The 26,581-nt window shown below is 56.6% G+C and overlaps 1 protein-coding gene across 1 annotated transcript; it reads right to left on the bottom strand.

The window, feature by feature from the left end:
- Positions 1 to 404: 404 nt before the first annotated feature.
- LOC135287389 (maestro heat-like repeat family member 5) lies at positions 405 to 4,025 on the bottom strand. The gene is made up of 7 exons (XM_064400744.1): positions 3,306 to 4,025; positions 2,986 to 3,162; positions 1,942 to 2,097; positions 1,456 to 1,557; positions 1,093 to 1,195; positions 891 to 950; positions 405 to 811 (listed from the first exon to the last, which is right to left on the bottom strand). The coding sequence occupies exons 1-7, from the start codon at positions 3,747 to 3,749 to the stop codon at positions 675 to 677; spliced, it is 1,179 nt and encodes a 392-aa protein (XP_064256814.1). The 5' UTR covers positions 3,750 to 4,025; the 3' UTR covers positions 405 to 674.
- Positions 4,026 to 26,581: the final 22,556 nt, after the last annotated feature.

The following is a 26,581-nucleotide window of genomic DNA, read 5'->3' as shown; positions in this document are numbered from 1 at the left end:
CAGGTCTCTCCAAGGGCCTTCAGGCCTTCCAGGGAGCCAATAGCTCTTCCCATTTTGTACTGGCTGTGCACTGCTCAGAATCCCTGCCAGTCCTGTGTCCAAGCCATTTATGGAGATGTTGGAGAGCACAGGGCCGAGGATGGAGCCCTGCAGAACCCCACTAGTGACCGGGGCCAGCCTGATGCCACCCCAGTCACTGTCACCCTTTGTGCTCAAGCCTTGTGCCCATTGTCACCCATCACATGGCAGGTTTATCCAGCTGGGGCTGGACAGTTTGTCCTGAAGGATCCTGCCAGAGGTAGTCTGCAAATCCTTGCTGGAATCCCAGTCTTTTGGGATTTTTTACTGGCTTTCCTTGATGAACCAGATGGGTCAGCTTGTCTTAGAAGGAAATTGACAAGCTATTATTTAAACACAAATCTAACTTTATTTACAAATAAACTATTTACAGCTATAGTTGGTTTGCCAACCATAATCCTCAGAACAATGTGATGTCCAGGCTCAATGATGTATGACGAAGTGCTGACCAAGCCTGGATCTAACCACACCCAGAGCCTTCTCTGAGAAGAACCTCAGGAAGTCAGCAGTCCTTTCTGCACCTTGTGAAGCAGCGGGTGGGTGTTCCTGCTCAGTCTTGCCTGAATGTGCCACTCTGGACACAAGAGGCCCCCAGCTCAGCGGTGCCAGCACCACAGAGAGCATCGGGACCCTGCTGGTGATTGCTGCTCCCTCAGCCTGCTCAGGATCAAGCTGGTCTGAGCTGCCAGGCAACAGATGAATTCACAGCCACCTTTCTCCAAGGCCTGAAGTTCTGTGACCAAAACAGAGCCAAGCTGAGTTCCTGTGTTTACAGAGACCCCCCAGTCTCCCAGCCCTCGCTCCCCACTCACCTCTGACAATCAGAGCAGGCACCTCCGTGCTTTGGTCCTTGACATGCCGCATGATGGTCCCTGGGCACAGAGCTCTGTCAGCCCCTGCTGTTCCCCAGCATGCTCCCAGCAGCCAGGGCCCACCAGTAGCCTGGATGTGACACTGGGCAAGGGCTGGGGGAGACAGGAGCTGCCCAAAGTGGGAGCCTGGGCTGGGGCTTACCAATGAACCTGACAGTCAAGTCTCGCACGCATTCCTGAGGGTCCTTCAGGTACTTCAGGCTCTGAAGAAGGTACTGCTCAGCCCTGCTGCTGTCCTTTTTCATCTGGAGAGACCATAGAGGTGTGAGCATTGGCACATACCCTCCAGGTGGCTGGAGCAGCCCCTCCTGCCAGCACCTCCATCACTAAGAGCCCTGTTCCCTCCCACTGGGTGCAAGAAGGGGAGATGGGCCTGGAGATGAGCCTGGAGAAGAACCCTGTTCTTGAGCCAGGAAGAAGGATGCAGCTCCAGGCTGTGGGGTCTCTTGCCTAGGCCCAGCTGCAGAGCCCATGGCCTGGCACAGTCCCTGGGGTGCATCCTCACCAAGCACTCAGCCATCTTCCAGGTCTGCCATGTCTTCGCCACATGCTTCATCTCCTTCCACTTGAGGAGCTCTGCGATGGCAAGGAGGGCATTCCTGGAGGCCTGTGGAACAGCAGAAGCTGGGACATGGCTCCAGGGCCTGGAAAAGGTGACTCTGCCTTTAGGGAGCTGGGACACGCCCCTGCCAAAGCATCTGGGAATGGCCTTTAGGTGCAGGGATAGAGGCTCAAATCCCTGCTCTCCAACACCTTTGGGGACCACACAGCACACATCCCACACCTTGGTGGTGCTGGGCTGGGGCTGAGCCCTGCTGCAGTAGGCAGGGCAGGGGTTGGGAATGGCCGTGCCAGCTTGTCCAGCCCTGCTGCACTGATTCTGCAGGGACCCTTCCCAGGGTCTGTGCTGGGGGGGCTGCCCAGTGCCCCGGAGCCCCAGGGAATGTCAGCCACCCCTCTCTGTGTCACTGCTCAGCCTTGACATCAGTACCTGGCCCACTTTGGGGGCCTCGTCATTCATGCGAAGGATGAGCGGGGCCAGGACAGTGTGCACGAAGTTCTTCATCCACTTCTTCTCCTTCCCCACCACTGTCCTCACCAGGTCTCTGAAGGAGCTGATGCAGCTCTCCCGCACCCAGCTTTCCTCCTGGAAGGAACAAGGAGAGGTGAGCTTGGGAAACAGCAGCTGCCACCCATAATGAGGGGTGTAGCAAGAGCCTGAAGGAGAGATGTGGGACTGCAGGAGGCTCTTCAAAATGCTGTTTATTGTATCCAAGATGTTACAGCAGTGCAGGGTCGTGGGCGACAGAGCCTGTGCCTACAGCTGTCAGCTCCAGCTGTAGGCAAGCCTGAAGACCCTTTAATTTTGGTTACATTGCATTATATACTTTTCTTTGCTTAATAGCATCTTAATACAGAAGAACCAATCTATAGCTTAACTTTTACCTATAGCCCATCATAACTACTATAATTACCATATTCGTGTTATTATTCTCCAATCACTAAAAGTTAGTATGTTACAGTTTAAGTTAGAAGTTGTTTTCCAGTTTTCTTGCAGTGGAAAATTTTGAGACCTTTTTTCTGCTTGCGACGTTGGCAGTCTTGTTTGCCTGTGCTATCTTTCTGCTTGGTAAAAACATCTTCGTGTTTGAGGTGGGTTTATCCTTTGCTCTAAGTGATAAAAACCCCCTTCTAACTAACAAACCCTTTGCCTTCTTAGTTATCCAGTAGGAGTGGCTGGGCAATTCTTTTCTTCTGTATCAAAACTTGCTTCCATCCCTATTTCATTCTCAAGTTCTACATTCAGAAATCTTTCTGCCAAGCATCCATATCTGTGAGACTTTCTTGTCAAACTTTCATCCTTCCCAGCAGGGTGTGACAGCAGCTGAGGTGAGGGGCGATGCTCGGGGGCCAGATTGCAGAGTGGGGAGAAGCAGAATCCATGCCGGGAGAGCCCAGGGAAGCGGAGCCTGCCCCGAGTGCTGCTGTCACAGCCCAGTGCCCCTCTCAGGGCTCGGGCTCACATTGGCCTCACCTCATCAAAGTGGTACCAGAGTATCCTCGCCACATCCGCAGCAATGGAACTGGCTTCGGTGCTCTTCAAGCACTTCATCATGTTCTGGAGGACCATCAGGGCCATCATCACCAGAGACGTGCAGTTCTGCCGCAACAGGTTCATCAGGTCTGGCAGCAGCACCTTCATTTTTCTTGCCTGCAGGAAAGACAGTTTCCATTTGGTGAGCAGGCCCTGCCAGTCAGGGAGGCTGTTTGGAGCCGTGAGCCCTTGTCCTGACTCCCAGCCCAGGGTTGAAAGGCTGGCTTCCCCGTGTGTGCCCCTGACAGCACCCTGCTCACCCTGTCCTCTCTGTTGGACAGTGTGATGAGGGCCCTGAGCAGCAGGGAGGTTATCTCTCTGTCTGTGCTGTTGGCTGAATACAGCAGAAACCTGCAGGTTTTGTACAATGAAGCGAATTCCTCCTCTTGCACATCTTCGGAGGCCAGCAGCTGAAAGAAACCCTGCAGTGAGCAACTTTGCCCCTGGCAAAGCCAGCAGGGCTCCTCTGGCACAGCTTCCATGGAGGCCTGTAGTGTCACAATGGCCCTTGGTTCCAAAGGGTCCCAAACTGTTGTAATATTCTCCATGGTCCCATGAGGTCCCTCAATGTCACATGGACTTTTAGTTCCATGAGCTTTCATAATGCTCAACAGCAGTCTCCTTGGTTCTGCAGTGTCATAACTGACCCGTGGTTCCATGAGGTGCCTGGCCTCCCACAGCTTCTCAGGGACCCTTTTCCCCATCAAGGTCCCTAATAGCCCTTCATGGCCCCTCAGAGCCCCTTATGGCCCCTCAAATCTCCTCATGACTCCTCATGACCCTTCACAGCTCATAGCCCTCACGGCCCCTCACAGCTCCTCATAGCCCCTCACAGCACTCATGGCCCCCTCACAGACCTCATAGCCCCTCACAAATCCTCATAGCTCCTCATGTCTCCTCACAGCCCCTCACAGTCTCTCATGGCTCCTCAGAGCCCCTCACGCCTTCTCATGGTGCCTCACAGCCCCTCACAGCCCCTCATGGCCCCTCATGGCCCCTCACAGTCCCTCATGGCCCCTCACAGCCCTCATGGCCCCTCACAGCCCCTCACAGCCCCTCACAGCCCTCATGGCCCCTCACAGCCCCTCACGGCCCCTCACACCCCAGGCCTGGGGCTCCTCCCAAAGGAGAAGGGGTCAGGCCCTGCTTGTTCTCCTTTGATTTTGGTCCCTTCACATCAACCAGTAAAGAAAGGCTGAAATGGAGCCTTTCCTCAGCGTTTCCCTCAGGGTTAATTGTGGGCTGAAGCTCTGTGCTGGCGCTGGCCCCAGGACCAACATCCCTGCAGCTGCCAGGCCTTTGCTGTCCCCCCATGTCCGTCACTGTCCCCGAGTCCCGCCCGGCTCTGGCAGCAGCAGCAGCCGCAGCGCAGCGGGCGCCGGCCCGGCCCAGCCGGGGCTCCCGGGCAGGAGCAGCAGCAGCGCCGGCCCCTTCCCACCTGCTCCTGCCTCGGCTCCCAAGGGCTTTTTCCAGCTGATCCTGGAGTAGAGCAACCAGCACCCACACACAGCCCTGACTCCTCAGGGCCCGCCTGTGCTGCCCTGAGCCAGCCCTCAGAGGAGGAAAGGATCGGGTTCTAGCGCTGTTTTCAGCGCTGTTTTACTCACTCTGAGCTGACAGCAGGAGGCTGCTGCTGCTGCCTTTGCCTTGAGAATTGAAGATCATGGCTGCTCTTGTCCCTCTTCTGCTTCCCACTTGACTTTTATCTGTAAAACTGCAATGCCTTTTTTGATCAGTATTTCCCAGAGTGCTTTTGAGATGGGGGACTCAGGCTTTTTGTCACAAGCATCATGATTAGCAGATCTTGAAATGATCACAAGTCCCTGAGCACTAAGTCAAGGAGAATTAAAGCCACACAGGCCACATTTGCAGTGCTCAAACACAGCCCTGTTGCTGCTGCTGCTGGAATAGAATCAACTGACAGAGGCCATCACAGAAATTGCCTCTGGAGTGTCAAATCAAATGAAAAAATCCACCAGGAGAAAACAAAACCAGAACTTCTTAACTCACTTCATTGTTTCTTCTGAGCAGCAGCAGAAAATGGAGATGCCCAGAAGTATCTGGGCTGGTCCCATCTGGTCCCAGCTGGAGGCCAGCCTGCTGCCTAGTCCCAGCGGGAACCTGAGCCCAGCCCGGGGAGCTCCCGCAGTGTTGGGAGCTCAGCGCACGCGGGGCCAGGCCCAGAGCCCCGGGCACGGCCGCCCATTGCGCAGACAGAATGTCATGCGGCCCAAACCTCCTGCTCCTGCCACACAGTGCCCAGCCTTCTGCCCCTCCTCCTCCTCTCCCAGCACGGCACAAATTCCAGCTCGGAGGAGGCTTCCCCAGAGAGGGCTCAGGCTCCTGGTTCAGCCTCAGTGTCCCTGCAGAGGAACACGGCATCTTTCAGGCACTTCCACAAGCTCAGGGTTCTCATTTCATGGGGAATTTGGGATGAAAATGGCTTTGTTAGGAAGGACAAAAGCGAAGGGAATGGATTGGAAATCCTTAGGGAAAATGACCCTTCTTACAGGCAAAGTTCACCAAGTAATTCCCTGCATTTCTCCTTATCAGATTCTTTCAGTCATCTTCTGAGAGGTCCAGCTTGTTCTGGTGCTTTCCATGAACTGATTGTACTCTTGATTTATAGCAATGCATGAGGTGTAGAAGCATATGAACTGAACCCAGAAACAAACTCCGTCTGTCAGCCCATTTTCATCTTCTAGATCACTTTCAAGATGTCCATGGGGATGTTGGAATGATTATCACGCAGCTCTACATTTCTGGCTGCAGGCTCTGGAGATTCTTTCTCTGCATTCAGTCAGGTTTGCGTTCCCTAACAATTCCTGGTAGCCTGTCATGTTTTCTTAGGGTAGAACAGTAACAATGAAAACATTACCAATGACACAACTGCCCAGCCCACAAGGGAAAGAAAGAAGAAGCTTTTTAAAGTTTTTAAATATTAGTCCTGATTTCCTGCAAGAGTTTTGCTGCATGCATGCTATGGAAAGCCAAGAGAAGCTGCAGTTGGTGGCACATCTTGTGACAGAAGCTGCTCCTTGTTCTCCAGGAAAAGGTTCTTGGAAAGAGCAAACAGGACTGTGGAGAAGATTCTGGGAAAAGTGAAACAGCTTTTAAGAAATGAAATGAGAATGGAAAGAAACAATCCAAGATGTTTTATTTATTTTTATGCTCCCCTTTTCCATCTTGCAGTACTTCTCCTTCCCATTAATTCCAAATGGATCTCACCTCTGAGATCCATGACATGGCAAGTTTTAGACACTCTAAAATACCATGACCTACACACAGTTTGGTTTCCCCTGTATTTTTTGGAAAGCAGTGCTGGAGAGGTAAGTGCAGTGCTTGGGTCAGGTACAAATTCTGCATTCAGGGAATGCGTTCTGATAGTGTTTGACCCTCAGCAGGGACAATGCACAGCAGCGACCGAGGGGATTCCTGTGCTGATGTGCAGGAGTCCAGACTCTTGGCTGAACACGGCAAAGTTCCCATGTTGGACAGGTTCAGGGGCTGCCCCCGGGGATCGTGGGGCTTGGCGCAGAGGAGAGTGGGAACGGACAAATGGACATGGGGACAAATGGCCCTGGCACTTCAGTTGCAGCGGCAGCAGCGGCAAGAGCAGCAGCAGCAGTGAAAGCAGTGAAAGAAGCGACTCTATCGACTCCCTCTTGCTTGTCCTCTCCCTCTCCCGCTGTCCTGCACCCTCTCCCGGTCTCCCTTTCCCGGTGTCCCCTCCTCTCCCAGGCTCTCTCTCTCCCCATGCCGGGCCGGGCTGTTCCCCTGGCCCACCCCAGCCCTGGGCGGGATTGCCCCATCCCTGGCCTCGGTCTCGCCTCCACCCAGCTCTGGCCGTACTGGCAGTGGCGCTGCTGGGCGGGCATCAGCGCCTGGGGCTGGGACAGCATCACTGCCCTTTGGCTCTGCCTGGCCTGAGCCCGGCCCCAACCCTGACTCCGGCCCAGACCCCAGCCCCGGCCCCGACCCCAGCCTCGGCCCCGGCCATGGCTCCTCCCGGGGCCCACGGAGGACACAAGCAGCACAGCCGCTCCCGCCTCCTCTGCTGCGGCTTTCCCGGTCTGAGCTCCACCGCTTGGCAGCGCGGCTGCCGGCCCCAAGCCTCCCGTGTCCCATTCCAAAGAGCGAACGCCTGGGGATGCCCGGCTCGGGGCACGTGAGGGGCGCTTGGGGGCCGTTGCTGGCCCAGGCCGAGCACTGACAGCCGCGTCCCGCCCGCAGGGAAGGCGCAGCAGGGCCTGAAGGAGCAGTACCGGCTGGGCTTGCTGCTGGGGCGCGGTGTCTTTGGCAGCGTCTTCTTGGTGACGTGGATCTTGGACAGCACCCCGGTGAGCGGCGGGCACGGCAGCGGGTGGAGGAGGAGGGAGCGGAGGAGGAGGAGGAAAAGAATAGGACTGGGCAGGGCAGGTGGTGAGCTCAGCACGCTGCTCCCCTTGGCTCGCAGGTGGCCATCAAAAAGATGCCACGGAACTGCATCTGGCACTGGGGCCAGCTGATGAGTGAGCAGCGCCAGTGGCGCGTGCCGGGTGGGGATGAGCCGAGGTCCGGCAGGGTGGAAGCTGCCAGGACGCCTCGAGAGGGAGCGGGCTTGGGGCCAGTGCAGCACACAGCGCATCCCAGGCTGGGTGAGGGGCTCCTCAGCCCTGGCACAGCATCGGCCCCCACTGATGGCATCGTGTTCCTCCCACAGCCCGACAGCACCAGCACACTGCTGGAGATCATGCTGCTGGACAAGGTGTCCACTGGCTTCCCTGGTGTTGTCCAGCTGCTGGAGTGGCTTGAGCTCCCCAACATCTTGATGGTTCTGGAGCAGCAGAGCGGTCTCAGGACCTGCAGCATTTCATTCGGGCACGGGGGTTCCTGTCCGAGGAGGTGGCATGGCAGCTGTTCCACCAGGTGCTGGAGGCCGTGTGGCACTGCACCAGCTGCGGGGTCCTAAACCGTGACATCAAACCAGGGAACATCCTGGGTGACCTGGCCACCGGGCAGGCCAAATTGATCAACTTTGGCTGTGGCACCTACCTGCAAGACACAGCCTACACTCACTTTGCAGGTGAGCCCATGCAGGGGTGTGCTCCTGGTCCCGGCATCTCACAGCCCAACATCTCATAGCCCAAAATGGTTGTGGCAGCAGGGATTCTCCCTTTTGCTGCCCTTCATGGCACTGAGATTGTAGCCGAGTTGCTTTTGAGCAGGGCTGGGTGGGGAGCCAGCTTCCAGCCCTGCTGGCAGCCTTTGCCCACCACTCTGCCCAGAACTGGGTCTGGGGCAGCCAGCCTGACAAAAACACCTGTGTGTGAGGGTAGCAGAGAGGGGGGACCAGAACCAGTGTCCCAGCCAGTCTGGTGTGCAGGTGAGAAAGGGCTTGGACTGCTCCACTCACCTGGTTTGCTTTGGGTTCATAATGTTTTTTGGGGCAATGCAGGCAGGGAGGATGAAGGCATGGTTTTTCCCCAGCACTGAGTGGGTATTTCCTTGTCATGGTTGGGCCTTGCCAGGGCTTCCGCTGCCCTCTTCTGACACCAGTGGCTTCTTTTCCAGCCCTAAGTCTGTACACCAGTCCCAGGTGCTGGTGAGAGGGCAGTGGTCACCCCGTGTGCCACTGGTGCAGCCCCTGCACGCTCAGGGATGCTGGGGCCAGGCTCTGGGAGCAGCAGCATCCCCCTGCTGAACTCCATCTGTATCCCATAGGAAGATGGTCCTACAGTCCCCCAGAATGGACCCAGTTGGGCTGGTACTATGGCGAGCCAGCTACCATCTGGTCCCTGGGCATCGTGCTGCACCAGATGGTCTGCGGGGAGCACCCTTTCAGGAGGGACCAGAACATCAGCTGGGACCATCAGCTCTCGCTGCCACAACGGCTCTCTCCAGGTGGATCCTCATCTCTGGGCACGGGTGGAATACCAGTGCTGGGAGACAGCAGCGGGCTCGTGAGCATCCTGCTGTGGCAGCTGCTGAGGAGGTGGCACGTGTCCTGCTCTCCTCCAAAACAGGGAATTGATGGGAAAGTTTAGGCCCAGCTCTGAGCACATCCAGCATGGCCTGGGCACGGGAATAGTGGGGCAAAGCCAACAGGAGCCTTCTCCAACTGACCAGCGGTTTCTGGTTTCTCTGCCCAGAGTGCCAAGATCTGATCAGGTGGTGTTTATCCATGCTGGACTTGGAAAGGCCCTCATTAGAAGAGCTGTTCTGTGATCCTTGGATGCAGGATATTCATCTGCCCTGGAAGACGGGAGAGAGCCACAGGCCCACTTTGATCCAGGGCCCTGGTAAGTTAGAGCTCCACACATGCCTTGGCAGTGAGAAGCAAAGGAACCCAGACTTTTTTGTCCTGCCTGTGTCACTCCACCAGGGTCATGGCATGGGAACACGCAGCCCTTGTGCTGGAGCTGAGCTGCTCTGCCCAGCACTGGTGGCCGCCATCCAAGCAGGTTTTGCTTGTCCTGCTTCCCTGACAGCTGGGGCCCTGGGCACAGCCCTGACAGCCTGGTCTCACCCCAGGGAAGGAGAAGGAGCCCCTGGAGAAGCTGTACCAGGTGGGAATGCTGCTGCTGCTGGAGACAGCGAGGACGACATCAAGGATGACAACCTCTTCCTCCACCTGGCCACTGGCCAGCTGAAGATGATGGACTTCAATTGTGGCACCTTCTTCAAAGCCAGGCTCCACAGCGAACTTGCAGCTGAGTCCACACCCAGGGAAATGCTCCCAGATTTGGGTATTGCCCAGCCTGGCTGGGAACCAAAGGTTCCCCCTCGGCTGGGGTGGATGCAGCTGATCCTTCATCGGCTGCCCGGCTGCTTTTGGCAGGGCTGGTGGAATGGGCTGGGGTGGGTATGAAATGGGAGTGGGCTCCTGGCCCTGCCAACAGCCCCCAGCACCCACCGTGGCCTGGGCTGGGGCTGGGGCTGGGGCAGCCAGCCCGACACAAACAAACCCCCGTGGTGGGAGCAGAGGTGGGACTCCAGAACCTGTGCTGGGGCTGCTTTGCTGTGCAGTCAAGGAAGGGCTTGGGCTGCTCCACTGCCCTTGTTTGCTTTGGGATCACGGTTATTGAGGGGGGCAGTGCAGGAGAGAACAGAGAAAGTGTGGGCTTCCCTCACCCATGTCTGGGTTTTTCCCTTGCCTGGTGGGTTCGGGGCTTCCTCAAGGACCTGACAGAGATACAATTTTTTACCTTTTTTTCTTCTTTCCCCTTTTAGTCTCTAATCTCTTTTCAATAATTTGTTGTTTGTTTTTCCAGAGGAAGCATTCTAGGTGGGGTCCAATCTGGATTGGGAAGTGCTTGGGAGCAGCTGTGGTGTGGATGGGCCGTGCCCTTGGAGCAGGCTGAGGACATCATTTGGGACCAGCTTTTCTTCCAGCCGTGGATGGCGTGAGGTGGGTCCCTGTCTGCTTGGCAGGGTAAGATCAGAGCTTTTGGGAGATGGCAGCAAGCACAGGAGCATCCCGCTCTGGGCAGGTGCTGAGGGCTGGATGTGCCGTGGCTGGCTGCAGGCTGGGCACGTGTCCTGCCCTCCTGCTCTGCTCCCTGAGGCAGCAGTGATGGGCAGCTCTGGGCACAGCTCTGGGCACCGCTCTGGGCACAGCCAGCATGGCCTGGGTGCCACAGGCGTTGGGACAAGGGGAGAGGAGCCCTCAGCTGATGGCAGTTTCTGGTTTCTCTCCTTGCAGCCGGGCTCTGTGGGTGCTGAGGCTGCTCTGGGCTCTGCCAGGGCTCTGCTGGAGCTCAGCACCGGGCCAGGATCAGCGAAAGATGAAATGGTGTGACCTGCAGCACAGACTTGCTTGAGCATTTTGGCAACACAGCTCAAGTTTGCAGAGTGTACATCTCCAAGGGAAAACATGACACCCCCTGTAGCCATGATATTTTAGTGAAAATTCCTCTGCTGGGATTTTTCCTGTCCTGAGGAGCTGAGAGCGTCAGGAAAGAAATGTAAACAATAACTATCTGCTGCTGTGGAAGGCCACAGGTGCATCTTTCATTGGTCAGTGGATTGTTTTCAATCAGTGATCAACCACAGCCACCTGTGCCAAGGCTGTGAGCAGTCACAGGATTTTTGTTATTCATTCCAATTCTATTCTTGTCTTTGTAGCCTTCTGATCTTCTTCTCTCTGTTCTTTTAGTATAGTTTTAATGTAGTATTTTAATATAATATATAACATAATAAATCAGCCTTCTGATGAAAATGGAGTCAAGCCTCGTGTCTTCGCACAAGGGGCAGCCTAAACAACAACCCCCCAAAAAATAAACTTGTTCATAGCTTCAGAAATGAAATCAGTCTGGGATGACCCCAAATGAAATTTCTGAGCTTCCTGAAGTTGTAGCTCAGCCCTTCTCTGAACAGTTCTCTCCCTCACCTGCCTTTTACTTCCCAACTGCTCCCTCTTTTCCCCCCAGTGAGTTCCCAGACCATGGCAGTCTCCATCACACTGTTGCCTTCCTTGGTGCCCCTCACCACGAGGAAGGCCAAGCCCCAGGCTTAGGGACTCATCCTGTCACTGGCTGAGGAGCAGCAATGTCTCAGAGGTCCAGTGGGATTTTAGTGTCATTCAGAGCCACACTCCAGCCCTCAGCTCTCCTCACTGCTGAGCTCCCACTCCCTTTTCCTCCTCCTTGCAGCAGGATGAGCTCTGTGAATTCCCCTTGAGCCTCCCCACTCTTTCCAGCCCATGCACCCACCTCACTGAGGCTGAAGCTGAAGCTTAGGAGCCCTCAGCAATCCAGCCAGCAACACACGGGCAGGAGGACACGGATGGCGGTTCCTGCCTGGGACAGGGCTTGTGGTCATCTCCAGGCACTGGTCTCACAGGGGTCCAGCAGCTCCGGCCCCTGCCCATCCACTCTGCTGGCAGCACAGAGGCTTCAGCAGAACCACCAAAGGCCAAGGGGCTTCTGGCCACTTTCCCTGCAACACTGCACGCCTGGGCAGCTTGCTGAGCCCAAGCACCCTTTTCCCCCTCTTCCCCCATGGCCTGCAGACCCTGGGCAGCAAAAGAAAGATCCTGGGAGTCTGTCTATTACAACACATCTATATTTATATGCTAAAGAAAAAACAAAAAGAAGAAAAGAACAATCTTAAAGAAACAGAAAACTCCCGCTAGCTCGGGTGGCCCCAGCAGCCAGAGCCGCTGCGATCAGCTCTCTGCAGAGCTCCAGCAGCGCAGGCAGCCCAGCCCCGACAGACGAGGCCGTGTCCTCCATGCCCTGCGGAGCTGATCCTGCAGCCTCTGGAAGACAGAGTATCGCTTACTCTGTAGTGCCCGGAGGACATCCAATGTTTGAAGTGCCGCGTCTGACACGGCACTGCTGATGTCCTCTGCCAGGTGTTCAAGGGCTGAAAGAGAGAGGAACAGAGCCATGGTCAGATCCCAGAGCTGAGGGGACCCGAGGAGAGCCCCCTGCCAGGGCCATCCCAGCCCGCTCTAGCCATGGCCAGGAGGGAGCAGGGACCAAGGGGCTCAGCCCGAAGCTGCTGGCCACGAATGCCCCAGGTGGCCCTGAAATCTCTGTGTGCTCTGCCCACGCCGGCCCTGGTCCACACAGGGAGCAGAGCCCTCCTTAGCCGGGGCAGGGCTCGCAGCTGCCCCCGCCAGCCCCCGCTGCCAGCCCGCTGCCCTCACTCACCGCTGCAGATGAGCTGGAGCTCTTCCCTCTTCCCCCTCAGGTGCCGCCCGGCCATGCCTGGGAACACAGAGCCTGTCACGGCGCCAGCGGCACAGCTCCCTGCCAGCGGCGCTGCCAGCGCTGCGGCCACACGCCCTGCTGGCCCGGCAGGGCTCAGCCCGGGCCACGCCGCACGCTGCCGCCCGAGGGCACGGCTGCCAGAGGCCGGCAGCAGCGCCAAGCCCAGGCGGGGCTCCGGGGCGCCGGGCCCGGACGGCGCTGCCGGGGCAGCGGGCGGGGCTGGGGCCGAGCTGCGGCGGGCCGGGGATGGAGCCCGGGCTCGTGGCTCACCCGTGAACCTGATGGCCGCCGCTCGCAGGGACTCCTGTGGGTTCCGCAGGTACGGCAGGGCCCGGCGCAGGTGCTCGGCCGCTCGGCTCCTGTCCTCTGCCAGCTGCAGAGAGCGGCAGCAGGGAAGGCTCGGCGCGGGCTCAGCCCCTGTGGTGGGCGCTCCCTGCGCCCAGCCCTGGCCTCCCCTGCCCGCACAGCCCTGAGGCGCGGCCAGCAGCCGCTGGCGCTGGGCTCTGGAGGGGGCAGAGGGCCGGCTGCTGCCCGGGGAGCCGCGGTGCCGCCCCGGCCCGCAGCCCCGCCGAGCCGGGGCTCCATCGGCCCCCAGCTCGGGCCCACAGGAGCCTGGAGAAGAGCCCGCACGGCCTCGGGGTGCAGCAGCGGGCAGGGGCACAGCTGCCGGTGCCGCACACTGAGCACGGCGCTCAGTAGGCTTCTCCAGGCTGAGGCTGGGGCTTCCAGGCCCTCCTTACCAGGCACTCGGTGAACTTCCACAGCTTCTTGTTCTTCAGCTGTTTTTCAAGATCCCTCCTCTTCAGGAGCTCGGCCACACAAAGCAGCGTTTCCTGAGAAACCTGGAGAGCAGCAGAGACGCGGAGATGGCCCCACAGCCCAGGGTGCAGGACCCGCGTCCCTGTGCCAAGGCCTGGAGGAGGCTGCAGCCCAGCAGGTGCCAGGGCAGGAGGCAGCCGAGCCCCCTGCCAGGGGACAGCAGCAGCCCATGAATCCTCACCTGTGCCACAAGCCGATTCTCATCATGGCAGTGGAAGAAGAGTGGCAGCAGGCTCTGGCGCAGGGGTGTCTTCAGGGCCTTTTTTCCTTTTTCTGTGGAAGGGTCACCAATGTTCGGAAGAGGAGTATGGAGAGCACCTGCACCTGGTTATTGTCCTGTATGAAAGGAAGGGAAAAAGACCTCAGCATTGGCTGCACGGGGCTCAGCTTGGCGCAGGCCTGCAAATCCACACGGCACAAAGTGTCCGGGCAGCACCCGGTGGCCGTGGCTGAGGGCAGCGAGCCTTACGTGGTCAAAGAGTGGCAGGAGCGCCTCAACCAGCTGCAGTGTGATGGGGCCGGCTATCAGCGTGTCGTTGTCCAAAATAATAAAGCTGAGTAGCATGACCGTCATGCAAACTATCTCTCCATCTGCGTCCTGCAGGAGCTCCACAAGGCTTTCAGTCAGGCTCCACATTTTTTTGGTCTCTTCGGAACACAAGTTGGTGAAATGCCATCCTGCTGTGGCAGGGCCCAGAGGCCAAAGGCCTATCCTGAAGCACTTGGGCAGCTGAAGCGGGAGGCAGGAGAGCTGGGAGCAGCTGCCCCAGCACCCAAAGCCCAGCCAAGCCCAAAGGACTGCATTGCCCAGCTTAGCCCCTGCCCCCTTCACACCATGGAGGGCTCGTCAGTGAACTCGAGAAGGGCCCTGAGTGCCAGGCGACGCCTCTCCCTGCACTCGCTCCGCAGGTGCCTTGACAAGATTTGCAGGACTCTCTTAGCACCGCGTTCACTCAAGTCCATGAACTCGAGGACCTGAAAGGCACAGGGCAGTGACAGGGGAGCCGGCCAGCAGGAGCCAGAACCGCACAGGGCTGGGCCCAGGCAGCAGCACAGGCACGGGCACCGTCCCAGGCAGCTGCGGCTACGAGAGGGCAGAGAGCTGGGAGGCAGCGCTGGCCATCAGGCTCACCTCCGCAAGGAAGGCCAGGGCAGGCAGCTCCCAGCGTGGCTCCTGTGTGCTGAGCAGCCGGAGCAGGTAGCGAGCGATGCGGGAACACAAGGAGATGGAGACACAGGACATCTCCCTGGCAGGAGAAAAAGTCACCAAGACTGTGGGCCATGGGGACAAACCTCTGCCAGGACTGACTCACAGAGGTCTGGTCTTTCCCCAGCATCCTGCAAGGGACCCTGGGCTACTGGGGAGGTGGCTCCTTGTGGGCACCCTCCTCTCCCAGCCTTTTCCAGTCTGCTTGGCTGTCCCTCGGTGACAAGGCCCTCTGGCCCGTGACCATGGGGACTGTGTGGGGCACCCTGGGCACGGAGCACAAATGTCAGAGGCAGCGGGGAGAAGGGGGTCTCACCTGGCCAGCAGAGCCACGGCATAGTGGTGGGTGTCAGCACACAGCAGCGTGTCCCAGCCACACGCTGGTGCTTCCATCGCCACCACCACGTCCTCGTGCTGCATTCGGCAGAGCAGGGACTTCAGGGTCCGCACTGCAAACCTGCGTGCAGAGCAAAGCCCCGGTCACGCTGGGAGCACTGGCTTCTGCCCAGGGACGTGGCAGGGACAGGAGGAGGGGGATGGAGCACCTGTTGGGGCTGGTGGCAAGGTCATATTGCTCTTGGCATCCCTTCAGAAGGTATGGACCTCCTCTGGCATATCCAGGGTGGTGAAGAACACTTGGAAGAGCAGATGCACAAAGAGGCGGGGGAAATACACCATCACTGTGTGTGGGACACAGGGCACCTGGAGGATCTTCCACATCACCACAGTGGCCTGCAAAGGACAAAGCCCCCCGAGACAGCGCTCAGTGCCGAGGTGTCCGTGTGGCAGGGCCTGAGCAGGGGAGGGAGAGGCCCGGAGAGACACAGGGGAGCAGGGGCCTGGTGCCCCTGAAGCTGCCCCGAGGCCAGGTTTCAGCCCAGCGCCTGAGGCAGGGAGATGGAGTGGGGGAAGGAGGATGGAGAGCTGCTGGAGAGGCGGCTTTGGGGCCAGCAAAGGCCAGTTGCAGAAACTCACAGCCAGGACCAAGACACCCGTTTTGTCCCCATCGGAGGTGCACATGCTGTGCTCGGGCCAGCTCCCCAGCACATCCAGGAGTATCAGCAGCGCAGGCTCCGCAGTCCTGGGCGAGCACATGATGCTCTTCCACATGGTCAGAGCAGCTCTGTGGGGTTAGAGCTCTGTCTCAGGGGGGTCTGGGACACAGCACTGTGGCCTGGGCAGCAGCGGGGACCTGAGCTGGCTGCCAGCTCTGCCCCTGCCCACTGCCACTGGCCAGCAGCTCCCAGCAGCCCAGCCCTGTGGGGACAGGCCCCTGAGGGGCCGTGAGGGAGCATGGCAGCAGGCTCGGGGACTGACGTGCCAGGGCTGGCAAAGGGAGCAGCCAGAGGGCCCTGGAGCTCTCTGTTGCTCAGACAGCTGGGACAGGCTGTACAGGCTGATGGGCTGGGGAGCCCTGAGCGCTCTGGGCAGGTGGGCCCCATACCTGTCACAGGAGGAGTACGTCAGCGGGCTGTGCTTCGGTGAGATCCAGCAGGGTCCTGTTCAGCCTGTGCTCAGCAAACTGATTGGCCATGGGCCACTGGTGGATGTACCTGACCATGGCGGGCACCTGGAGAAGGCACGGGGAGACTTGGAAAGCTGCCAGAGGGAGGAATGTCCCCAGCTTCCCCAGAGAAGTGCTTCCCTTCCCACCACACTGCCATGGCCTCAAAGGCTTCCAGTGACCAGCGGGTGTTGCTTGGGAGCCCAAGCAATTCCTGGGAGGATCAAACCCTGGCCACGGGCTGCTTACTTGCTTTGGATTGCAAAAGCCCTCCTCTACCAGCATATCCAGCAGGGCAGCACTGGTCTTGGTTTTGAAGATGTGCGAGTATGCTCTGAGCCCAGTGCCCACGTTGTTGGTCTCTTCCTCCCGAATTCTCTTGATTAATTTGCAAACCAGCTGTAGGAGAAGGGCAAGAAACCAGGGATGTTCCACAGAATGCTCCAAGCATGGTGACAGCAGGCCCAGCCCAGGTGGGGATGGCTGCAGGTACCTGTGCTGTTCTGCGGAAGAGGCCACGGCTGGATTGCTGCTCTTGTGTGCGCTCCACGGCTGCATCTGGCAAAGAGCAAGCGCAGCCAGAGCTGAGGGGCTGCGGGAGAGGCCGGAGAACACAGCCCAGCCCTGCACTGCCCAGGCAGGGACAGCCCCGGGATGCCCCAGGGGATGGAACACGGCTGCTGCGGGGTGTCTGCCTGGCCCCTCTTCCGTCCTGTCCATAGGCATGGCCCAGGAAATGGGATGGGATGGGATGCAACGGGATGGCATGGGACGGGATGCCATGGGATGCCATGCCACGGGATGGGATGAGTTGCAATGGGATGCACTGGGATGCAGTAGGATGCTATGACACCAAGCTGGCTGCAGGCACCAGCCCTGTAGCCCAGCTCTGCCACTCACTCTCCTGCAGTGGCTTGAACGGCACCACCTCTTCCGTCTCCTGTGCTGGGGCAGCTCCAGGGCCTTCTTCCTCTTCCTCCACCCAGGCCAGCTTGGGCACTCTCAGGGGTCTCTGCTCCATGTCACTGACTGGATTTGTGGCTGCTTGCAGGAGAGGTGCCTCGGAAAAGCTCCAAGTCAGCAAGTCCTGCAGTCGTGCCTGGAAGGCACCTTCAAGAGCGAAGCCTCAGGAGGGCTACAGGACAGCACGTCCTGCACTCTGCTCTGGAGGGCTCCTGCCACAAGGGCAGGAGAGTCCTGTCAAGGATGGTGGTCTGGCCTCGAGGGCACTGGCGGCAGGGATGGGAGATGCCTCCGGGGCACCAAGGCCCACGGTCTGCCCTCGAGGGCACCTGCAGGAGAGAAACCTCAGGAAAGCCACGGGTCACCAAGTCCTGTGGTCTGGCCTCGAGGTCAGCTGCAGGAATAACACCTCGGAAAGGCTCCGGGTCAGACACGAACGAGTGTGCTGTGTGGGGCTCCTCACAGCACTGCTCTGTCTTGTCCTGTCCCGTTGCGAGCTCCGAGCACTCTGGAGCGTTCCTGTCACCACCAGCTCCTATGTCACCACGTGTCACAAAGGGCTCTAGGACACCCGTTCCATGGCGTGGTGACCATGGTACACCATGTCACAAAGGGCCCCTGCACACACTGCCCCTGCCCTGGAGCCGCCCCCAGCCCACCCAAAGTGGCCCAGCTTAGGAGGAATCTCTGGCCCCGGGTGTCTGAGACAGCCTGACAGGGTCTTTAGGAACGGCTCAAACCATCAGCAAATGCTGCCCTTCTCTGCAGGCTCAGGGCAGCAGAAGGAGCCCCCAGGGCTGCCGACACAGCCCCCCTGGGAAGGGCACGGGGCCTTCCACAGAAGCTGGCATGGCCTCCTTGGGACACATCCTGGCTGGTGGCCATCCTAAACCTGCGGGTGTGACATGGACAAGGAACGTGTGGGCCAGGGCACGAACGCTGCCCTGAGCCCTGGGGCCCGGGCAGCGCTGACATCAGCAGGTGTGGCAGAGTCCCTGCCCAAGCAGACCTGCCACCCCTCAGCCCTGGCAGCGCTGGTGCCCGTCTCCTGCCCCAGAGACCTGTGCCCCGGGGGGCTTCTGTGCCACAGGGAGCCAAAGCCCACGTGCACTGGGGACTCTGCTCCTTCCTGCAGGGGCTGCTGGCAGGAGCACCTGGAGCAACTGCTGGCAACACTTGGTCTCTGTCAAAATCTCTTACTCCGTGCTGAAATTATTTTCTCATTGAAGTAATTTCCTTCTGCAGGAAAACACCTTAACAGCAAAGGCACAGAATAATGGGGCATTTAAGAATCCTCAGATCAGGAAAGCTTCACTTCCCATTGCTCAATTCAAGTAGTTCCAAAAAGTTGCAAACTTCCCAAATCAATTGGGATGGCTTGAGAAGGTGAAGAGTTGGAATTCTGCTTCCCATCTCAAAGCAGTGACTCATTTGTCTTAATGTCATCCACTGAGAGTCACTTTACAGAACATAACACTCCACAGAGGCAAAAAAAGGGCCATTCTTTGGTTTGCAAATGGTTTTCTATGAAGGGATGATAATATCCTCATTCTCTTAAGGAATAAAACTCTCAAGAAATGAAAGTTCACTCAGTGTTCCCAATGTAGCCCAACCAAAAACGTAGATGGCCAAAGGGCTAATCCTCCCCCTGGTACAGATATCTAAGTGGCCAGTAAAGTACAGCTCTGCCCTCTGGTTCCCTGCAGGAGAATCAGGACCATGAACAGGAAAAGTCACAGATATTCTTTCTGCCCTCCGTAACCAAAGCTGTGCCAAACCACAGATGCTGCCTTCAACCTGGCTCAGATTCCAGCCTAGACCTCTCACCTTCCAGACAATGCCTTCTCCAACACCCCCCCAACCCCAACCCCCCCAGCCTCCCACACAGAAGCCCTCAGCACCTCGCCAGGACCCCGAGCTGTCCCTGTCCCTCCGCAGAGCTTTCCCACCCTCCAGCAGATGCCCTGGTACCCTGCACGTGCCGTGGGATGGCCCTCAGGAGGGTCTGCTCCAAGGCCTTCCCTGGTGGCAGCTCAGGCTGCCAGGCCTGTGGTTCCTGGATCACCCTTCCCACCGAGCCTTCCTGTGCACGGCTGTTCCATTGGCACCTTTGCTCAGCTCGACTTCTCCACTTAACCAGGACTGCTGGTCAAGGATCCAGAGCAGCCTGGCCAGCTCTTTCTCCAGCTCCCTCTTTACTCTCGGGGGAGCTAGAGCATTCCACAGGAAAGCAACTGGTGCCACAAGGAGCCTCAGGCACCTTTGGCAGTGAAACAAGGCCTTTGTTTGACCTAAGTAAGCACAAGCCATTCACATTAGTGAACAAGTGCTTAGCACAGACAGACCTGAGTACTTGCACCAGTTAGAATAAGAAAAACCTGGGGACCTAATTGACAGGAGATTGACTTGACAAAAAGCTTTAGACATAGTCTGCCAGAAGAACTAAGGGCAAGTACAGAATCAGCCCTGTGCAGGGAAGCCACGAGGAAGATTTCGTGCTGCTTTAGGGCATCGAGACCACTCCTGGCCAGCACCTGGACATTAGCTTCAAGTATAGGAATGTGACACAGTGTATTTCTAACCCCCTGCCTATCAAATCACCTCAGCAGCATAAAGATGGATGGTATTTTTGATACAATTCCTACACCAACACACTGAAATTTATCCATGGCGGAGAAGCATTTCAGTGGGGTGCAGACTCCTGCCCTCCCGCCAGGTCAATAAAAGGGCTTTTGGCAGACAATGCATTTCTCTGCTGATTTCTTTGAGTGAGGGAGACCCCTCAGGACTGCTGTATCCTGAGGGAACACTGTTGGCCTTGACCTGTAGGCACCTGCACAAGCTTAGAATCAGCTGCCTCAGCTTCCAGGACCTCTCTTGGCCAGCATCCTGACATGGATGGATTGGGGATTGCTGCGAGGCACTTCTGGGACACAGCAGGACAGGACCGGCTGTCTCGTGTCCACGTAGCACCCCCTGACACAGCCTGGGTCATCCCAAAACCAGACAAACGCTCACGTGTCAGCAGAGGGGAGCAAGGAGCACTGGGCTCCTCTCAGGGTATCTCAGCTGGCCTTGCTCCACAACACGCCCCCATTTTAAGGCCTGCTGATGCCCAGCTGCCAGAAATGCCTACCTTGTTCTCTCCAGGATGCACAGGGAGAGCCAATGAGCAGAACACCTTGGGATGCAAACCTTCCAAGCCTTTTCTGAGGCCAGGGGCACAGCAAGATCAGCCAAGACTCTCCACGCTGCCTGGCCCACCCAGCCCAGCTCTGTGCTGGCCCTGGGCCACAGCAGCTCCCACCAAGCAAGAGGCAAATAAATGCATATTGCCAAGAGCCGAAACACAGCAGAAAGGTAAGATGAGAAAAGTGTGTGTGTAAAGGCCTTTTAATTCACAGCTCTCAAAGAGAGCTTTGGGGCTCATGGCTGGGCAGAGATGCTCCTGCTCACACCTCTGTCCAGAGGTGGGGAACACACCCTGCTGCAGGTGCTTGGGTTGGTCTCTGCAGATCCAGGTGGATGCCAAACCTGCTCTTCACAGCCTTCTTCCTTGCCCTGCCCCTCTGCCACGTGCAATGGGCATCAAGGACTGAAAGGAGCACAGAGAGCCAAAGGGGATCACTTGCACCTACCTCACTGGGAGCTCCCTGGGAAGCACTTTCCTTGAGAAGCAAGCCCCTTTCCTCCAAAGGCATTTCCCCAAATGTGTAGCTTTCCTGGGGAGCACCAACACACTGTTAAAAAAAGCTGGCAAGGCTGAATGACTTCAGGTCCTTTCAGGACAGGCACTCCAGCTCTAGCTCGTATTCCCCCAAGTGTGTGTCCAGGTGGAGGTTCAGAGGTGCAGCCCCAGTCTCTCTACAAACACAAGCTGCCTGCTGCCTCTTCCCCTGCCCCAACTCCTGCCTGCACTCACAGCACCAAAACCAGGCTGTTCCCAGCCAGAGCCCAGAGTCCTGTCCCTGCAGGACGCTCCTGCCAGCACGTTCCAGGACTCTCCGCTGTGCATGCAGCACTTTTCATGCCCGCTCTCAACAGGCTCTGGAAGGCAGAGCACAACCTGGCTGGCTCTGCCACCAGCACACCCCAAACACAGGCAGAGGAAGAAGCAGCAGGGGTTGTTTTGTGACCATGCCCCAGAGAAACTGGAAGGGTGCCCTCCCTCTGCTCTCGCTTGGTTGGCTTTCTGACTGGGTCTGAGGCTGGGGCTGCCATTCCTTGGTTGTGGGGACCAGAACCACACCCAGGATCCCGGCACTGCCTGACAGCGCTCCGGGCACTGGCACGGTCGCGTGTCCGAGTCTCGGGCACTGTGCTGCTGCTTCATTTGCTCTTAGGCACACCCAAAGCTCTCTCTTAAGCCCGGATGGTCTCTGGTTCTGCCCTCTTCCTGATCCTGTGCAGGCATGGAGCACTGCTGTGCTTTCAGGAAGCTGTTCCTGAAACCTTCCAGCATTCCAAGCTCCTTTGCCCTCTGTGGATGCTTGTCAGGGCATCCCTCACAGCTGGCTTCAGAACATCCTCAGGCTGGCTATTCCAAAATCCAGGGGCTCCAGGGTGCTCAGCAAGATCTGTAACTCCACAGTGTTGTGGAACTGGACCTTCAGCACAGGGACCTTTCCAGCCTGATCTGCCCTCGTTCCTCTGTGTCTGTGCACAAACACGGCGTGGAAGAGAACGGCAGGAGGGGCCTGTGTGTCCCAGGGCTCCGGATTTGCATCGCTTCAGCTCCACAGAGATGCAGGTAAAGCAAAGAAGCCAAACTGCTTATTAATGGAAAGTGAAGCAAAGGGATGAGCTGGGAGGGAAGAAAGGGGATAGGCATGGTCTGAGGACTGAAGGAGGGAGCTGTCAACAGGGAGGGAGAAGGCAGGAGCTATGGGAGCTTCCCACAGGCTCAGCTGTGCCAGTCATCAGCTGTGCCTGGAACTCCATCTGGTCTCCTCTGGTCCCCAGGTGGTCTCATCTTCCAAGGGATCTGGAGGTCTTAAGGAAACACTGCTACTTCTGAGCCAGCAGATGAAAGTAGTTCTGCAGCTCTTCCCTCGAACATCACCTGAACAAATATGCTGATGTGGGAGGGGCTGTCGTTTTCACTCAGGGCTTGAAGGGCTGGAAGAGAGAGGAATAGAGCCACAGTCAGAACCTGGACCTGCGGGAATCTAAGGGCACCTTCCTTCCAGGGCCATCCCATCCAGCTCTTGCCATGGCCACAAGATAGGAGGGGGCAAGGGGATCAGCTGCAAGGTGCTGGCCGTGAATCCCCCTGCCCACGTCCGTGAAATCTCTGCGTGCTCTGCCCACGCCACCCCTTGTCCACAGAAGGAGCAAAGCCCACTGCAGCTGGGGCGGGGATTGCAGCTCCATACAGGAGCTCAACACAGGCTAACCATAACTAAGGCTACTGTGGCTGTTATCCAGTTTGCTTTATGGCTAAATAAGGTGAGGGATTCATGGATCTTTAACTTTCGCTGCTAAGCAGGCACGTGGATTCAGAGATATCACATACTAACTGTATGTTTTTGGGGTTACTTTAATAATGGTACTTACTGTGAGGAAATGACATGAGGGGAAATTTTCTCCCAAACCTTCAACCATCTCTTTGGGTCTGCCCCAGCAGTTTTCAAAGTGTCAGATGCACTCTAAATACTAATGATATCAAACAGTGGTTGGTGTTGCTGATAGGCCTGTTACATTTAGCATTCAGAGATAAGGGAAGATTAACCTGGATAAGCACCCTGACACCTACCCCAGAGCCTAGGGATGCTGCTGCCCCAGAGCCTGACCCTGCCCCACAGCCCACCTCAGATATGAACTACCCAGACTGGGTGGGGGTTCAGGTGAAGGAGATAGGGTAGATGCTGAAGGGGTACATTTCCCCAGCTGGTGAGAAACCCTCCCCCTGCCTCAAAGAGGGAGAGTCTGCTGGTGCAGCAGTGGAACCCACAGATGTTACAACCGTCCAGGCTCCAGCTGAACTGCAAAGGCAGCCACAGCCTGCAGCAGTCACTCCTGTGGAAACAAGGAGATCTAAGATGAAATCAGAGCACCCAGGTAAGGTTAAGAAAGGAGGGTCCTCACAACCCACAGGGGAGCCAGAGGTTGCAATCATCCCCGAGTCCCTGACGTACAAAAGTCACCATAATCTGCACAAAGACACTGTATGACGGGGACGTGAGGCTTATACAACCTGGCTATTCTGGGTCTGGGACCTTATGGGTGCAGGCAGCCAACTGGATAGTGCATTCCTCATTGAGGGAGGCTGCTGCTGAGAAGGCCAGGAAATATCAGCATCTTCATTCACAAATACAAGAACTGACCAATGCAGTAGATATTGAATTTGTAGGTTTCCCCATGGGAGCGAGGGAAAAATGGTACAACAAGGACTTGGAGTTGCTTTTGGCCCTTGGTATCTCTAAAATGTGCCTAGGGAAGATTGCCTGGGCCTTGGCATCCAGAGTGCTTGTCGTCTCTGTAGGTATTGTACATATATTTGTCAGCAAAGCTAGTTTGATTGTATCTGTTTAATACATTAAACCCCTTCCCTGTGATGGTTACAACTGGATAGTGGAATCAGTTTATGGGAGGGAGGGGTTTGTTCTTCATACCATGTCGTTCCTTGCCCAGTTCTTGGGTTTCAAATTCTGATCTGGACCAGGTGGATGGGCCATGTTTATTTAACCTGGAATAGAGACATATATATTTGTATATGTTTATTAAGTAGCCAAATGCTACTTAAGGAATTGGAAAGGAATTTGGGACCCTTGCCCAGGACTCAGGTAAGAATCAGGGATATTGATAAAGGAGCCAAGGTCCCTTTCCTTCTGGGAGCAGCTTTTAATGAGTGTCAGAGAAAGGTTTGTCGACAGGGAGAGAATGCAGGAGCACCACCACAGAATGTGCTGGAAGACCCTTGAGGAAAGGATCCAACAGCCGAGAGACGTGGCAGTATTGGAGGTACTTGTTGGGAGGGATGGACAGCATGATAATGATCCTGACAAGGTATCAAGGGCATATGTGGAGTCTGGCACATCTGGGGCCATCTCAATACACCACCTTCATTGCAATGATTGATGCTGACACCAACCGAGAGACAGCGGGTTCTGTCACCAACAAGCTTAGAAATTACAAGAGTATGATCAATGGCCCAGTGCAGGCTCATGTCTCTGCTGTGATTAAGGAGTTCAAAGAGGAGATGAGGGAGATCAAGGAGGAGGTGAGGAAGATCAATGCAGCACCCATGCGAGTCACAGGCCCCAAAGTCAGAGCCCAACATCCCCCAGCTAGAGAGAGAGGGTACACCCCACAGGCTGACCTGTGGTTCTTCCTGTGTGACCGTGGGGAAGGCATGGGAAGGTGGGATGGGAAACCTACTTCTGTGCTGGCAACTCAAAGGGAGCACTAACCGAGGGAGTTCCACTAAAGTGAAGGTAGCCTCAACCTCCCATGACCGAGCTGCTGAGTATGATCTGTCAGATCCCCTTGAAGGTACTTCTACCATGTATGCCCAGGAAAGAAATAATAACCAGGGTTAGAGGGGCCCTGCCTGTAGCCTGGGAGAGGCACGGGAAAACCAGATGTTCTGGATGGTGTGGATCCAATGGCCTGGCACACCAGAACAACAGAAATACAATACCTTAGTTGGTGCACAGTGTACCCTAATACCATTGGGACATGTGGGGGCAGAGCCTGTTTCCATTGCCAGGGTGACAGGGGATCACAGCAGTTGACCATGTAGGAAGCTGAGGTGAGCCTGGCTGGAAAGGAGTGGCAGAAACATCCTACTGTGAGCGTCCCTGAGGCCTCGTGTATTCTGGGCATGGACTTCCTCCAGAATGGCTATTACAAAGACCCAAAGGGACTCAGGTGGGCTTTTGGCATAGCTGCTATAGAAGTAGAAGACATTAAACAGCTGAACACCTTGCCCAGACTATCAGAAAACCCATCTGCAGTAGGAGTCCTGAAGGGAGAAGAGCAACAGGTACCAACTGCCACTTTGACAGCGCATTGCTGACAGTATAGAAGAATGCAAGAAGCTGTGATTCCCATCCATAAGATGATCCGAGAGCTGGAGAGCACAACCCACTCACCCTTCAACAGCTGCATTTGGCCTGTGTACAAGTCTGTGGAGCCTCACACATCAGGTTGCCCAAGCTACCAAAGGAGAAGGTGGATCAAATCAACTTGCTGACCTCAAGGCCATTCAGCTGGCCCTGGACATTGCTGAAAAAGAGAAGTGGCCAAAGCTCTACTTTTATACCAATTCCTGGATGGTAGCCAGTGCTCTGTGTGGCTGGCTGGAAAGGTGGTAAAAGGCCAGCTGGCAGCGTAGAGGAAAGCCAGTCTGGGCTGCTGATGAGTGGAAAGGCATTGCCACTCAGGTGGAGAAGCTACCTGTGAAAGTCTGTGATGTAGATGCCCATGTCCTCAAGAGTCGGGCTAGTGAGGAACACCAAAACAATGAGCAGATAGGTCAGGCTGCAAAGATAGAGGTGTCAACGACAGACTTAGATTGGCAGCACAAGGGGGAGTTGTTCCTAGCTCGATGGGCCCATCGTGGTAGAAATGCCACCTATAAGTAGGCATGAGACTGAGGGGTGGATTTAACCATGGACAGTATTTCTCAGGTTATCTGTGACTGAGAGATATGTGCTGCCATCAAACAGGCCAAGCGAGTGAAGCCCCTGTGGTATGGTGGGCAGTAGTCCAAGTACCAGTACAGGGAGGCCTGGCAGATTGACTGCATCACACTGCTCCAGACATGCCAAGGCAAGTGCTACGTGCTCAAAATGGTAGAAGCCACCACGGGATGCTTGGAGACCTACCCTGTGTCTCACGCTACTGCCTGGAACACCATCCAGGGCCTTTAAAAACAGGTCCTTTGGAGGCATGGTACCCTGAGAGGATTGGGTCAGACAACGGGACTCATTTCAAGAACAGCCTTATCAACACTTGGGCCAGGGAACATGGCATTGAGTGGGTGTACCATATCCCCTACCATACACCAGCTGCAGGCAAAGTAGAGAGGCACAATGGACTACTAAAAACCCAGCTGAAAGCACTGGGTGGGGGATCTTGGAAAAACTGGGAGCAGCATTTAGCAAAGGCCACCTGGTTAGGGAACACCTGAGGTTCCAACTGAGCAGGCCCTGCCCAGTCTGAGTCCATGAATAGAACAGATGGAGATAAAGTCCCAGTGGTACATGTCGGAGGTTTGTTAGGGAAAGACAGTGTGGATTAATTCTGCCTTGAGTACAGACAAACCCATTTGAGGGGTTGTCTTTGCTCAGGAACCAGGTTGCACATGGTGGATAATGCAGAGAGATGGAACAACACAAT

This window comes from Passer domesticus, chromosome 29, assembly GCF_036417665.1.
Source record: "Passer domesticus isolate bPasDom1 chromosome 29, bPasDom1.hap1, whole genome shotgun sequence".
Classification (NCBI taxonomy): Eukaryota; Metazoa; Chordata; class Aves; order Passeriformes; family Passeridae; genus Passer; species Passer domesticus.
Note: the sequence above shows the minus strand (reverse complement) of the source record. Positions and strands in the feature narration are given on the sequence as shown.